The 17,002-nt window shown below is 40.7% G+C and overlaps 1 protein-coding gene across 1 annotated transcript in view; it reads left to right on the forward strand.

Annotated features, from left to right (window-relative positions):
• The first annotated feature begins 11,288 nt into the window (after window positions 1-11,288).
• The window catches only part of LOC135209264 (muscle-specific protein 300 kDa-like), a 355,456-nt gene continuing 349,742 nt past the window's right edge, over window positions 11,289-17,002 (forward strand). The window contains 1 exon segment of the mRNA XM_064241973.1: window positions 11,289-13,243. Coding sequence (XP_064098043.1) covers window positions 11,437-13,243 — 1,807 coding nt within the window. The 5' untranslated portion in view covers window positions 11,289-11,436.

A 17,002-nucleotide genomic window follows, 5' to 3' on the forward strand; every position in this document is an offset into this window, starting at 1 on the left:
ACACAGGTGTCAGGCACACTTGGATTAAAGCAAAATACGGCGCTCGTTTCATATACACTCATTCAGAAATGAACAGAATCATCAGTGAGACAAATTAATCGAAAACTGAAAAACTTGAGAACAAGCGTAAATTGACATCGAATATCGACACTGCCTCACGGAATCCCTAGCTACGAGTAATAGAAGTGCATTTAAGATTATATATGTATTATATATAAACAGGTGTATATAAATATGTATATATATGATGTATGTATGTACGTATGTTATGTATGTATGCACACACACATATATATATATATATATATATATATATATATATATATATATATATATATATCATATGAGTGAAATACATTTCTAGGTTTGATTTTTCCTGCGAGATTGTTGGGGACTGAATGATGTCTTAGTTGTCCTCTATTTAAAATGGCAGAAAGTGAAAAATTGAAATTCCACATTGATGTAGGATTGTTAATGATTGCAAGACATTTTGATTTTATTGTTTTGTTATGAACGTTTCGTGGTGAAGGGAGGGCGAATGGTGTCAAATTATTGTTTTGGGTGAACAATCGATTTTTTTGTAGATTGTGTGAACTTTCTGTTGCAAATGAATATCCATACGTACATTGGATGTATATATTCATTATGTATTAGCACAGATGCACCTTACACATAGACTCAGGTTCGCCTCAAATACACGTACACCTATCACATATTCAAAAGGACATTAGTAAGCAAGAGTTCCTTTTAAATATACAAGCTACCATCATGAGAACCCCGCCCCCATGTACACTTATGTGCCGGTGCATTACGCACATTTAAGCTTACACACATGTAAACAATATGTAAACAATACTAGTGATTGCGTCATGCGCAGGCTAAGGTGCCATGGCCTTAGCTGTCATGAACGCTGCCATGCCGGAATGTCTGAAAGCTCTCAATAACGTTGGCAGCCAGTGGCAGGCGCTTCCTCTTCGTTCACCGAAGTGTTGTGGGTATGAACATGTCCGGTTTCGGACACATTCTCTCCAGGCATAATTATTGTTGTCCGTGTTTGCGCGGAGTGTTCGAACCGGACGAAGTTGTACGCCCGAGTAGGAGTGGATTTTCTTTTATTATTGTTTCCGTATTGCAAAGTGCTTTTGACAGATTCCTACGGTGTAACGTTATTAATTTTTCCTTTGCTGGCTCTGTTTGCATGTCCGTGACAGTCCGTCCTTGTTGAGTGACGCATGGTATACAGAAGACTTTGTGGCTTTATTGCTCTTTGCACACGTGCGCGCTTGCAAACCTATATCCGCATACATATAGAATATGCATTATATAGTACTGTAACTGACACTGAAAGCTTTTTCATCGTTCTGTTATTAATTAAATACGTTTTCAAATTGTAAACGTCGCTGTAGCCCTCATTGAATTCAAGCATATTTTTACTATAGGTTTTACTCGCCATGAGAAAGATTTGGACTTTTCTTCTGTGTTCCTTCTTTATTCTTTGCCTCATTTCCATCGGCCGCGGTCACGCAAGCGTGTTAGGTTGCCAGTCCCGTCGCCCTCTCGTGTTTGACATGTTAAAATTTTACAAACACCTCCAAAAATGAATGATTACTCCAATTACAAGTAATCATTCTCTTTCCTTCTTATCATTTCTCGCTCATTTGTGATCTCGAGCGGAATAAGTTACCCCCTCCCACGTGTCTTTGAAAAAAATAAACAAGCGAAATAAACATGTGGAAAACAAAACAAGGCGTGATTCGACCTCCAGCTTACTCGGGGGGCGCGTGCAAGTTCCCCCCCCCCCCCCCCGCCCCCCCACCCCACGCATAAGTTGTAAACAATATAATCCTAACTTTTGACATTAATATCAACGCACTAAAATCTACGGTAAAAAAGGAGCGTTGTTTCACCAACGAAAATTAAGATTAATGCGTAATATTTTTTATTAGAAATAATTGTTCTGTACTGCTCCATATGCACATTATTTTTTACATTTGCATTCTAATAAATAAATCATAAATGTCCTTTCTTAAGATTCCTGCATCTTTAACTCAACCCAAAACGCCTTCTCCAAACCTTTTCTGGCTCTCCCATAGACCTTTCCTACTCCTCAACAACAACAACAGCAAAGTAGTTTGCAGGCTTACTCCCCGAGTGAGCGAAAATAAATCTTTGGCGAATGCTTGGGGCGTAGGATAGTCAGGACATTCTTGGCATTGCTTACGTCGGAACCTGTGAGTGAGAAAGATTCAGTTGAGGTCCACGAGAGATAAATGGCTGGAAATTACATATTTCAGAGACGATGAGACGTAATTTCTTAACGCCCGGATGGCCGTTAATTCCGGTGGGGTCTCTTAGAGTATATGTGGGATAAGGCATCCTAGCAGGTGGTACAAGGTCGCTTGCTGAATAAATTGTTTATATATATACATATATATATGTATGAAATTGTAATAGCCACAATGCCCTCTTAACTTCTCAGATTCTTTGCTCTCTTTTGGATACGCATGTCACTACAAAGCCTTGAGCTTCGGTCTCAAAGAAATATGCAGAAATCATGATGTCCGGTAGCGGGTAAACGAACCCGCGGTACCATAATCGCGACGAGGTCACCTTGCCGACCTGACCACTCGTCGGAAGTCATGATTTCTTCAAATTTCTTTGAAGTTGGCGCTCAAGGCTTTGTAGTGACAAGCTTATCTAGAAAAAGAGCAAAGATTTAATTCCGTGGGGGATATATAAATAAAGCAAGGATTATTGATAGTGTTAGTCCAGGAAATGGGCATAATATAAAGCTTATAGAACTGATATGATGTAAAGCCCACAGAAGTTGCCCATACACGCACACACACAAACACATACACACACAGAACGCCTCAGTGGCGTGAACGGTACGGTCTTGGCCTACCACCTCGGTGGACGCGAGTTCGATTCTCGGGCATTCAATTGAGGTGTGAGAGATGTGTATATCTGGTGAAAGTTCACTCTCGACGTGGTTCGGAAGTCACGTTAAGCCGTTGGTCCCGTTGCTGAATAACCACTGGTTCCATGCAACGTAAAAACACCATACAATCAATCAAATTACACATACACGCACGCACGCACACACACACACACCATGAGCGATAACGCACGATGGAGCTGTTTATTCACAACAGAGAATATCTTAAAAAAAAGAAAAAAAAGTTTTACCTTGTGACCCAGAACGCCACCGAGATAAAAGCTCGTGAAAAAAATAAATAAAAAAAAAAATTCCTGGATGAAATCCCTTCGATAAACGTTAAACCCTCTGAGATTTAAAGTGGCTTCGATTGAGTTGTTGGATAAAATGGGAGTGTCCGCCCCGTTTCCCCTCATTATTCATACTGATGATAACCCTTGATCGTAAAGGGCTTATTCCCACTTAAGCTCAGGAAGGAGTCTTACAAGGGGATTTCTTGCTCTCAGACTTTTCTTTGATGTGATGTAGTTTTTTTTTTGTTTTTTTTTTTGTTTTTTTTTTTTGTAGGGAATCATTGCACGTTATTCAATAACCTTACGTGATGAATGCTTCGACCTTCCATTGATTTCTGAGAGAGAGAGAGAGAGAGAGAGAGAGAGAGAGAGAGAGAGAGAGAGAGAGAGAGAGAGAGAGAAGAGAGAGATTATTCCTTGATTGACATCTATACACAAAATAAAAAAATTCCGACTCACAAGTCTGAAGAGAGAGAGAGAGAGAGAGAGAGAGAGAGAGAGAGAGAGAGAAGAGCTGATGTGACGATGAGAAAGAAAACTGGTTAAGAAGACGAGTAACAGTGAACCATGACACACACACACACACACACACACACACAGAACATAATGACAGATTAGTTGTGTTTAGTTTTACATGAGTTTGTGTATGGATGTATCTCCCAAAATATAATGAGAGAGAGAGAGAGAGAGAGAGAGAGAGAGGAGAGAGAGAGAGAGACAAATTTGTGTTTAGTTGTATACGAGTTTGTGTATGGATGTATCTCCCAAAATATAATGAGAGAGAGAGAGAGAGAGAGAGAGAGAGAGAGAGAGAGAGAGAGAGAGAGAGAGAAATTTGTGTTTAGTTGTATACGAGTTTGTGTATGGATGTATCTCTCAGAAGAGAGAGAGAGAGAGAGAGAGCTACAATGACATTATTTGTATTTATATTTTCACACGAGTTTGTACATGGACATATCTCTCAGAATACGAGTAGCTATATTGAGAGAAAATGTTAATGCACGGATAATTATGTTCGGTTGTACATAACTTTGTTCATGTAAGTCTTTCTAAGTAAATATTCGTAAGGTGACAAAAAATGCCAGAACGTGTCTGTTGAAGTGTATGTTAGACACGCATATCTTTTTACGAATATTTAGTGGTTACCTGGATCAAAAGTTAATTTTATTTAAGTTTTCAGTGTTGGACTACGTCATATAGGACATATTATTGATTTGGGATATTTATGTTGTATTTATACAAATTTTATGTTGTATTTATACAAATTTTATGTTGTATTTATGCAGCAACTTTGCATGACAACATTCTCAACATTTTCCGCTGACGTTTGAAAAGAGATTGTTAGAGCATATCGCACGAAACCTGTAAGTTCCTCTTGTACCCCCACACCGTTTTTGGGGGGGTGAAGGGGGCAGGAAGGGCGCTGAGTGTTGGGTAGGGTATGTATTGGGGTAGGGGGGTGGGGTCGGTGGCCCCCGCGGCTCCTTCATACAACCTTCAATTTCTGATAACCAGTTTGGGAATAACGGATGAAGTGAAACGTCCGTAATACGTTCTACATTTGCTGAGAGAGAGAGAGAGAGAGAGAGAGAGAGAGAGAGAGAGAGAGAGAGAGAGAGGACATTACGAAACCTCCATTCACCTTTGTCAGGGAAACAAGTACGAGTAAGACTCAGTATAGAGTAAAAGGAGTTAAAGAGGAATATTGCGAAAGGTCGACAATGTCTCTTTCGAGAGACTCAACAAATAACTGGTATCTGATGATAAGAATACAGCCGGATGTTACAGATTGTAGATTTAGTAGAGCAGAAAAGTATGTTCCAGTTTTATGGTAACATACTAGTTATGTTCTAATGCCTAATATAAATGAATATATATATGCCAATATATGAATACATGTGCCAATATGTGAATATACATGCCCACATACCAACACTGCGCTCAATTGGGGGAGATGAAATAACCGATCATGAAAAAAAAAAAAAAAAAAGTTACTAATTCCACGTCAAGAAGATATCTCATCATGAGCGAAATTTAATCTTTATTACGATACCTTGCTTTTCTCATATTCAAGCTCCCAAAATAAATTAATGCTTTTCTATAAATTTACATTGCATGGAAAAATTAAAGCAAATATGTTACCTTATGAATCTTATTTTAGGGAAATTGATGTCAGTGTGTCTGTGGTCTTGGTTCATAAAATATATACTCATTTTTAAAATAAAAGTTTTAGGGAATTTGATGTTGAATATCTGTGTTCTTGTTCATAAAATATAGACTCATTTTTACACAAGTTTTAGGGAAACTGAATCATTCCCGAAGTATGAGATTGCAGCTAATAACTGAAAAAGCAATTTGTGGAATTTTGAGAATTCAGCTTAAAATTTTTAATGGTCTCTTGAGCTGTGACACCATTACCTGATGAAACTGGAGGTTATGTATGATTATTAATTCATGCTTGTTAGTGATGTAAGTGGTTGGCGATGACTTTATATCACTTAGATGTATGAATTTATTTTCATGTTTGAAAGTTTGACATACGTAAATGCCAAGCATGACTGTTGGTTTTCCAGCAACACGAGAAACGAGAAATGACTCAAAACGAAATCTTGATTTAGCAAAAATCAAGAATTTATGAATACATTTTATTATTATAATAAAGGTGCAAAATCGTTATTTAGCGTAAATCAAGAATGAAGTTACTGAATTTCATATTGTAATAAAGGTGCAGTCGTTATTTAGCCTCAGTGAAGAATTTATTGATAAATTTTATATCATAATAAAGGTGCAAAATCCTTATTTAGCGTAAATCAAGAAATTATTGGTAAATTTTATAATAAAGCTGCAAAGCCGTTATTTAGTGTGAACGAAGAATTTAGTGATAAACATTATGCTGTAATAAAGGGCCAAAATCGTAACTTATCTAAATCTAGATGTAAGTTATTGAATTTTATATTATAACAATAAAGGCGAGTCCTAATATCAGATCTCCGTATCATATAAAATACGTGGTTTAGCTGTTTACTGATTGGTTATTTTTAAAAGATGAAATACACTACGTAATTTATTACAAATATTGTATTTAAATGTATTGCTTCCTTAGATGTAGATTTCTGATCATTTTTTAAATACAATTTATCGAATGCTTTTTTCTTAAAATACTGTTTATTACCGATACATTGCATGAGAAGCATTCAGTTTTGAGCATCAAGGCTGAGAGAGAGAGAGAGAGAGAGAGAGAGAGAGAGAGAGAGAGAGAGAGAGAGAGAGAGAGAGGTCAGCTGGGGTGAAGGTCCACCTCATTCACAACATCCCACACAGAGAGCAAATGTTGCTTCCTTTGTTGAAATATCTTATTATTATTTCTTAAATCATTTTGTATATTTTTTTTTCTTTGTGTTCAAGGCACAGTTTTGTTCACTGAAAACTTCCTCTGTCTCTTTGATGTTGGTCTCTCTCTCTCTCTCTCTCTTCTCTCTCAATATGAAGCAGGGAATCCGACAATTCGAAAATAGCACATATAAGACAGCTTTATTCCAAATGTTAATTCAAAGCTTCTTTCCACCCTCTTTTGACTGGTGTTGGTCGCTTCTCTCTCTCTCTCTCCAATGAAGATACCGTATATGTATAAGACAACTTTATTCAAGATGTGAATTCAAAACTTCCTCACTCTCTCTTCGACTGGTGTCGGTCGCCTCTCTTTCCTCCTCTCTCTCTCTCTCTCTCTCTCTCTTCTCTCTCTCTCTCTCTCTCTCTCTCTCCACACACACACTCTTTCTCCAATGAAGATACCGTATATACATCTTTATTCCAGACGTCAATTCGATGTACATCACAAGCAAATCGAAGTCAAATGATGGGTTTCAATCTCGAAATATATTCATCAGTGTTGCTCCTATAACAAATAAAATTGATAACAATGGCAAAGTTGACTCACATTGTTCTTGGCTGGGTACGTATATAATTGTTGTTTTTGTAGTTTAATCAATTTAGTGAAACGGAAACTTGTATGTAACAATTCTGTATATATATGGTTTGGTGAGAGTAGAAAATGGCATTTCAGTGATAGCGTACTAGAAGTTTGTTCATTCTGGAATAATAATAATAATAGTAATAATAATGATAATAATAATAATAATAATAAAAATAATAATAATAATATTAACAATAATAATGATAATTGATTCGAACATTAATTCTCAATTAAATGAAAAGGCTTGATTATAATATTTCGGAACGGAAATGATTTGATGATAACTTTCAGTAATAAATTGAATGAAGAATTTGCATTAAATCTTTGGAAATACACGAATCACGATATGGCAATACTTTTCCGGGTTCGGTGAAAGAATCAAGATATGGCAATACTTTTGTGGATTCAGTGGAGATTTGGCGTTGGCCCTCATAAATAGATTAAGGAATCACTGAAATATTCGAAAGGAACTTTCGATAGCGAGCGATAACCATCAAAGCCATCGTGACTGCCGTCCACGAACCCAGTCACCTTATGCTAATGAGGGGCGTCCGACTCCGAGGCAGGTATGCCGAGATATAAACACTTACGGTGTAGTTGCCAAATATGGCTGGCCAGTCCAATTCGTAGAGTAGTTGTTTAAATTTTTGCATTTTTGAAAGATTCCTGGGCTTTTTAATGGTATAGAATATATGATTAGTAAATAAGCAAAATTAATAACGTCAGTGATGAGGCATGACAATAAATCATATCTAGAGATTTCACGAATTCAAACTGTGAAACTTCGTGCGTCTGCCAGAGCCGCTTCGCCGGGCGCTTTCCGCCGGTAGACACCTTCCGTGAGTTTGCAACGGGCGAGGGATAATTATCGGGTCCATGCAACACAAATTTGCTCTCTATCGATTGCTCTTGACTCTTCTTGCCGGATAACTGCCAGATTTTTCGGGATAATTACAAGCGGAGCGACAGACAGAGGTTAAATAGATAGAGGATGGCTGACCCGCTTGCTTGCTAGCAGCTGGGGCGGATGTTGTCGTACGCCTGGATGGGCTACGGGTGTGGGGGGTTTCATCTTGAGACCAGTTTATGTTGTGAAAGAAATGTTCATTATTTGTTTATTTCCTCTTGTAGGTAGATATCTTCAGCTTTCCTTATAGTTCTTATTTTGGTAGGAGTTGGGTATTTTACTTGAGTGCGTTAAATAAAATGACTTTATCAATATAAAATTAATGTTTTTTTTTATGGCAATATGTTTTGTTGAAATACTACTAGCAGTATTGTAGGTCTTATAATGTATATATATATATATATATATATATATATAATTATATATATATATATATATATATATAGTGTGTGTGTGTGTGTGTGTATTATTGTGCTTGCCTCCGGACTTGCACATAATCTTCCAGAGATTCATTTGCTTGCAGGAGTAGAGAGCTTGCAGGAAAATGTCTGGTTAGCAGTCATTGCTGTATTCGTCTCGTCTGACCGATGAATAATTATGAGTGAACTTTCCTTTTGTATACCTCGTGTATCTTCAGGGTCATTTCATATAAGAAGTACTCAGCATATAATGCGCTGTTAACCTTTGTCTTGTACATGAATTACTCTCCCTTAGTAAGAGTTTCTCCCCAATGATAGTTTGACTCTGAGTTAGGGAATCATGAATATACATACGAGAGTTGACGAGGGCAATGTGGTAGTTTCTGTTACATACACACATATACACATGTATGTATATGTATATATTTATACATGCATGCATGGAAACTAATGTATAGAATATGTTTAGTTGACTGCATTCATTAGGTCTATTCTAAATACGACGATGGCCTTCCCAGATCACAATTTCTTATTGAATTTTGATGATGCTTAAGTGCTTTCATTGTTTCCGAGATACTGCTCAGCATAAACATTTTCTCTCTCTCTCTCTCTCTCTCTCTCTCTCTCTCTCTCTCTCTCTCTCTCTCTCTCTCTCGTGTGTGTGTGTGTGTGTGTATGTGCGACGAATATACACAGACGCCGCTTAACAGTTTTCTACAGGTATGCCAGACGGGCTCACAAACACATTGGCATTTGCACCTTCGTGTTAAGTAATTGCTAAACTACCTCATTGCTATTCCCGGTGAACGATGTTGTCTTCAGGATCTCCATTACCCAGAGGCGGTTGAGCGATTGCAAACAGCACTTCATGTCAATTATTATGACGGTGCGTGGGCGAGGGTTTGGAAAGGGGTTTGGGGGGGGGGGCGAGAGAGGAAATATTATACAGTGCTCACTGACTGTTTGTTTATGTTTACGTACGTGTTGGATGTTCTCCTGGAATAAGGTCAGGAGGTTTTGTTTCTTGCAGTCTTACTGGTACTGTCAAAGGATTAGTTTTACGGAACCCTTTCATGTAATGTCTTGAGACATGGGTTGTTCTTGCTGTGCTATTGGTACTGTCTAAGGCTTTTGGTTACAGCAGCCTTTTATATAATGTCCTAAGACTTTCTGCAGTTTTGTTGGTACTGTCTAAGCCTTAGATGCAATGTCTGAAGACATGAATTGTTCTTGCTGTGGTATTGGTACTGTCTAAGATTTTGGTTACAGCAGCCTTATATGCAGTGTCTGAAGACATGAGATCTTGCAGTCTTATAGATATTGTCTAATTTATAAGACTTTGAGTTCTTGCAGTATTACAGATATGTCTACCACTCTGCATTTCAGTAGTATGACAGATTATGTCTTAAGACTTTTGGTTCCTGTTGGCTTGGAGACTTTTTTAGCCTTTGGGAAAAAAAAATGATGGATTTTTAGTCATGAGTCCTAATAACCGAGTTCCTCCAGGATTAGTGAAGATTTCTTGCAGTTTTTGTGAGACTCCTTTCGTCCCTTTTGGGGGGGGGGGGTGATACAGAACCCTCCAACTCGTCCCTCAGGGGGATACAGACCCCTTCCAACTCGTCCCTCAGGGGGGATACAGACCCCTTCCAACTCGTCCCTCAGGGGGATACAGACCCCCTCTAACTCGTCCGTTGGTCAGCTCGTCTCAATGAATCCTAGCAACCTGACACAACCCGTTGTTGTTGTTGTTGTTGTTGTTGTTGAAGATTGAGCTGGCCTTATGCCAGCACGGGCCCTTGCTCATAGAGCAGCCCGTAGGACACAACTCACGGTCGCCCACTCGTGTTCTTCAGGGTCGGTTCATCTCCATACCTGTTGGGCCGTCTTCGACTACAAGCAGCGGTTTCTCGGGCTGCTTCTGACAGCCTCTCTCATGCGAAAGACGTCATTGGGAAGAGATGGAAGGTTCTAGTAGAGAACAATTGTTGGAGTGATTTGTAGCGATGTGTAAAAGGATGATTGTTTTTTTTTTTTTTTTTTTTTTTTTTTTTTTTTTTTTTTTTTTTTTTTTTTTTTTACATGATTTATGTTTCTCTATTGTCTCCCTGAGTTTTTCTGTCTGTATGTAACATGATATATGTGAGCAGCACGCTCATATCTCTCTATCTGCCTTTGTATCTGTGCACACACACATAAATATACACATGTAATTTTTATATATATGTATATATATATATATATATTATATATAATCATATAATTATATATAATACACACGTATATTATAATGTAGTCATTAATTACGTACGCGTTATGTATTGATCAAACTTAAGAAACGTTCACAGAGTTTGATCCTGCAAAACAGGATAATGTACCCTTGGGAGCCAAATTTCGTAACGCAGGATCTTTCATCCTCACTGGGGGTTGTGTAGGATGAGATTGTGAGGAAATGAGGCGAAGGTGGTCGAGGAGGTTGGGTGAGGATTGAAGGAGGGTTGAGTGAGTATGTAAGTGTGAGGAGGCGCGGGAAGTAAATGTGTATATGTTTGTATGTGCGTGCGTTTGTGTGAGTATCCGAGCGAGGCAGTTTAGGGTAGACTAGTGGGCCCTGTTAAGCAAGTCCTCCCCCCTCCCCCTACCCACCTCCTGCACCTCTTCCTCCTCCACCTCCTCTACTCCTACTCCCAGCAAGAAGTGAGGTCCGAGTCCCGACCGTCAGCGGCAAAGGTCGATCAGTAGGGTCCCGCCGGTGCACAAGAGTGAACGGGTAACTGTTGCGCTACTCTTCCGAAGCCGGCAGTGTGCGTGTGAGAGAGAGAGAGAGTGCGTGGTGTGAGTGAGGGTGACCCCCTTTTTTGTATCAATTTTTTAGGAACTCTACTCGAGAGAGAGAGAGAGAGTTCATGGCGGACAAAAGCCCCGGGAAACCGCCCCCTCCGTCTGCAGAGGCTGATCCTGCAGCAGCAGCCTCGTCGTCGGACGACAGGGGCCGCACGGAAAAGAGGAGACGAACTCTCCTGAATCGCGTCAACTTCTTCGAGCAGGTGTGGTGGGGCCGTGCAAGGTCACCCTCCCTCGAGAGGACCAAGTCGCCTTCAGGCAGGAGGACGCCGTCCGTCGAAAGGGCCTCGGAGGCCTTCGAGGAGGTGCGGGCCGACGCCGAAGGAGATGGCCCCGAGAAGGAGAAACGCCGACGTCGCGAGAGTGACAGTCCAGAGGCCCCTGGAGACGATGCCCTTCCGAGGCAGAGGTCGTCCTCGGGCCGACACGACGACGACTGGGAATGGGTCGAAGAGACCTCGACCTTGGCCGAGGACATCGAGAGGCGGCTGGAGGAGAGGAGACGCATGAGGTCGGGCAGCAGCACGCCTACCATGGAGTGGGTCCACCTCCGAAGAACCACCGACGAACCCAGGTCGCCGCCCGCCGACGGCAAACCGCCCACTCCCGAACCTTGGGAGTCGACGTTCTCCTCCAGGGAAACGACGTCGATGGCGGAGGAAATAGAACGCCGACTGGAACAGCATCGTCAGGAAGTGAGGCAGAGGCTGTCTTCCCCCGTGAAGGACTGGCCACAGCTCCGTCACTCTCCCGTCCCCCGATCCAGTCGTAGTGTGACCCCTGACCCGGACAGGACCACCGAAGGTGCATTTACTCCAAGGAGCAGGACGACCAGCGGCGACAGGGGCAAGAGGAGTCGAGAGGGCAGCTTATCTCCCGGGCGCCAGGTCCTGACTCGGGAGGTCATCGCGAAAGCCGAGCGCCGAGGGGGCGTGGCCACTGCATTCACCACCAAAACCCATTCCACGACTGTCTGGGACACATCCGGCGGTGCCCCGCACACCCAGACTCATTCCTCGAGTGACAACTTGAGAGAGGACGACCCCAGCAGCGAAGGCCTGGATGGATTCCAAAGGGTGGAAGAAGAAGAACGCGAGAGTCTCGAAAAGGGCGACAGGAAGAGATACAACAGAGTCGTCGTGCGAAAGACCACCGAAAGGACCGTCACCTCCTCCTCTCCTTCCCCAGAAGCCGCCGAACAAGGGCCTTTCCCCCTCCTGTCTCGAAGTGCCTCTTCAGATGCTAGTCTTCCAAACCGTCCCGCAAGAAGCAGAACGCCCTCCGGGCCCAGACCTCGCTTGCGCTCCAGAACGCCGTCCGTAGAACGTATCCTAGAAGTAGAGGAGGCCGAAGAAGCGGCCATGTCCCTGGCGTCGTCTACAGACCCCGGAATCCTAGACAAAGATGACCCACAGAACCCCGCCGCCGCCTCCGCCGCAGCCTTCAGGGCATCATCTCCTGACGATGCCAAGGAAAAACCCGAAGCAGACGACACCGACAAGGTGTTCAAGAAACCCCGAAGCGACCAGCTGACCATGGAGGCCGTCAGCACCGTCCAGTGGGAAGGGGGAGGCACCAAGAACGAAATCCGACGCTTCAGTTCGAGAGTGACCATCCGTGACAGGGACCCTTCCTACACCAAGTACGTCCTTTCGACCCGAACGACTTCCCGCGATTCACTCTTCTCGACCGCCAGCAGTAGCGAGGACACGCCGAGCTGGGAGGGCGCGCCCGTCTGGGCGAGTCGCCAATCGCAGACTGCTGCTGCTGCTGCTGCTGGTGCTGCTGAAGGAGACGATGCAGATGATGACTCGGGGGCGCCTCGAGAGAGGTCGAAAGAGTACCAGAAGCATATCAGTTCTCTCAAAGGTGAGGGTCGTCGGAATCAATTTGCTCTATGACGTTATAATATTATGTATATCAATCTTTTCCCAGCCCTTTTCCAGGTCAATTGAACGTTATTTTTTCCAATATCAAACAATCCACAGCATTTAAGACGCTGGCGTCGAAGAAGATATGATTAAAAACATTCAAGAAGAGTCTTCTAACATTTCAGTCACTGTGTCGTCGACATGAATAATATTTATACTTAAACTTCTATACTTCGATACTGAGAAAGTATCAGCAAGAAGCTTTTGAAAAATATATGAAAGCACTCGAAAGGAAATATTGATTTATATTTATGGAGAGAGAGAGAGAGAGAGAGAGAGAGAGAGAGAGAGAGAGAGAGAGAGAGAGAGAGAATGTTGATATGGCTATGAAAACATATCCACAGGTGATATGGATCAAATTTTGAAAACAAGAATACTCTCTAAATGTAGTAAGAGAGAGAGAGAGAGAGAGCGGTATGAATCCCAAATGACAGAACAGATATCATAGAGGGGCGTGTCCTTCCCGATCTCATGCACGATAATGCACATTTTGCCTTCGGTCCGCTTTTGATTAGTATTCATTAGTGATTGATGGTTATCGAGTATTGTACAGTTTGGGATGGAGGAGAAAAAAACGAGTTTGATTTTGCGTAGCCTGCTCGCTCGTACTTGTTAATGGGATTAGTTTTTTGAGAGAGAGAGAGAGAGAGAGAGAGAGAGAGAGAGAGAGAGAGAGAAAGTTGTCTTACAGTTGGAGAAATGTATTCATTCTTTTGATTACGAACACTGTCCAAATAATAAAGAATTAAGAGAAAGAGAGCGGAGGCGTTCTCTGACAACTTCATAAATGCAATATTTTTGTAATATAAAAAGAGAGAGAGAGAGAGAGAGAGAGAGAGAGAGAGAGAGAAAGTTGTCTTACAATTGGGGAACTGTATTCATTATTTTGAATAGGAACACAGTCCAAATAGTAAAGAATCAATATTTTTGTAAGATAAAAGCAGAGAGAGAGAGAGAGAGAGAAAGCTGTCTTACAGTAGGAGAAATGTATCCATTCTTTTGATTATGAACATAGTCCAATTAATAAAGAATTAAGAGAAAGAGAGCGGAGGCGTTCTCTGACAACTCTAGAAATGTAATATTTTGTAAGATAAAAGCAGAGAGAGAGAGAGAGGAGAGGGAGAGGGGGAGAAGAGAGAGAGAGAGAGAGAGAGAGAGAGAGAGAGAGAGAGAGCGGTGTCATCTCTGTACAAATGTAGAACTGTAATTTTAATATTTCTTTTGATGGTGATGAACGCAGCCCAGATACGACAGCGTGAGAAAGATGAATTAAAATATAGAACTAGAGAGAGAGAGAGAGAGAGAGAGAGAAGAGAGAGAGAGATTATGTAAATGAAGGTCATGGATGTATCTAGAAAGTGCCTGTTACGTAGCTGTGATATACGATGGAATATAGAATATATTTATTTCGCATCGAAACATAATCCATATGTTGGGTCTTAATATTTTTACTCTTGCGTAAAATGGCGTTTATGTATTTCTACGTACAGCAAATCTACATACTATATTATTTGAGTCCTTAGCATACAATATTATTTGGGGGAAAACTCTGATGCAGATTTTGAGTAAATTGAAATGACAGATGTAACTGATCTTGTAAATACACTTGCTTACGTCTTTATCACGCTATAGTATGTATATATATATATATATATATATATATATATATACATATATACATATATATATATATATTAAGGTTTATTATATTATATATAATTGTATATTCAAATTACATAGAAAGCTTCCACAGGATGTGTCAATATAAAAAATGGCAAATTTTGGCGAAGAGTGTATTATTCGATAGAGGTGAGGAGGTAGAACAGGAGGAAAGAAGGGGAGACTATAAATCGCTAAATAGGTATTAGAAAACAAGGGCCTTTATATACGGAAGCGCGAGGATGCCGCCCCCACCACCCCAGGTAGGGGTGAGTGGCGCAGTGTATGTGTGTGCGTGTGTTTGCCTAGGGGTGTCAAATCCTGTCTTAAGGCAGCTTAAATCTGGCACCTTGTGGATAACCCAGTATCCATATCAGCGACACAGACAGTCTTTGTTAGCTATGGAAAACTAAACAGACGGGGGGGGGGGGGGGGTTCACCAGGAAGGCCCCACACTTCACTCTCTGGACATCTCCAAATTTGGCCTCGATTGTGGCTCGACTTCATACTTCCCTCCTTCAGGATAACCCCCTGTGGACCTCTGTCATACACCCCCCGTCATGCCCCCGTCCCCCCCACCCCCCCCCCCCTCCCCTCTGAAGAGACTCCCTGGGTCATGTTTGTGTTCATTTTCGGCTTCGTATTCATCACTGTGACGAACGGCCACTCTCGCAATTTGGGCTGAGTAATGGGTCAGACAGTGTTTTTGTCGAGTTGCAGGACTTCGAGTTTGCCAGAGGGGGGAGGGGGTGTTAGACGATGCTTTCAAGTTTGCTCAGATTATGTTTTCCTTCTCTCTCTCTCTCTCTCTCTCTCTCTCTCTCTCTCTCTCTCTCTCTTATTGAGTTCATAAGTCTAGTTTGATAAAATACATTATGCTTGGAATCTCTCTCTCTCTCTCTCGTACAAACTTCTACTTTGACATCACAGATTATGTTTTGAATCTCTCTGTCTCTGTCTCTCTTGGATGGGCTTATTTAATAAGTCTTTGAGACATCCTAATCTTTGAAACTCTCTCTCTCTCTCTCTCTCTCTCTCTCTCTCTCTCTCGTATTCATTTCAAATTCCATAATGTGGAATTTTCTCTATTCCTCTGTGTTTCTCGAGTCACTTGACCTGTTCATTTGTAAACACCAGGCCTTCCATTCGTAGTCTCACAAGAAAAATCATAAAAAAATCTTATTCCTCATTGGTGTCGACTCATTAACATAGTTATCCACTTAACATAAAATAGATAACTATTCCCTACTTATTAACATAAAAACGATAACTTCCCCACTCATTAGCATAAAAAAGATAACTATTCCCTACTTATTAACATAAATAGTTATCTTTTTTATGTTAATAAGTAGGGAATAGTTATCTATTTTATGTTAAGTGGATAACTATTCCCACTTATTAACATAAAAAGATAACTATTCCCCACTCATTAACATAAAATAAGATAACTATTCCCCACTCATTAACATAAAATAAGATAACTATTCCCCACTCATTAACATAAAATAAGATAACTATTCCCCACTCATTAACATAAAATAAGATAACTATTCCCCACTCATTAACATAAAAAAGATAACTGTTCCCCACTTATTAACATAAAATAAGATAGATATTCCCCACGTATTAATATAAATAGTTATTTTTTATGTTAATAAGTGGGGAATAGTTATCTTTTTTTATGTTGATAAGTGGGGAATAGTTATCTATTTTATGTTAATAAGTGGGTAACTATTCCCCACTTATTAACATAAAAAAAGATAACTATTCCCCACACAGTGACATAAAATAAGATAACTATTCCCCACTCAGTAACATAAAAAATATAACTATTCCCCACTCGTTAACATAAAATAAGATAACTATTCCTCACTCTTTAGCATAAAAAAGATAACTATTCTTCACTCACTAGCATTAAAAAGATAACTATTCCCCACTCATTAACAGTAAAAAAGATAACTATTCCTTGTTAACATAAAATAAGATAAACTACTTCCCCAAAATCATCGCAGATTCGACATGCGAGTCGAGTACGACG

Source organism: Macrobrachium nipponense, chromosome 37, assembly GCF_015104395.2.
Source record: "Macrobrachium nipponense isolate FS-2020 chromosome 37, ASM1510439v2, whole genome shotgun sequence".
Classification (NCBI taxonomy): Eukaryota; Metazoa; Arthropoda; class Malacostraca; order Decapoda; family Palaemonidae; genus Macrobrachium; species Macrobrachium nipponense.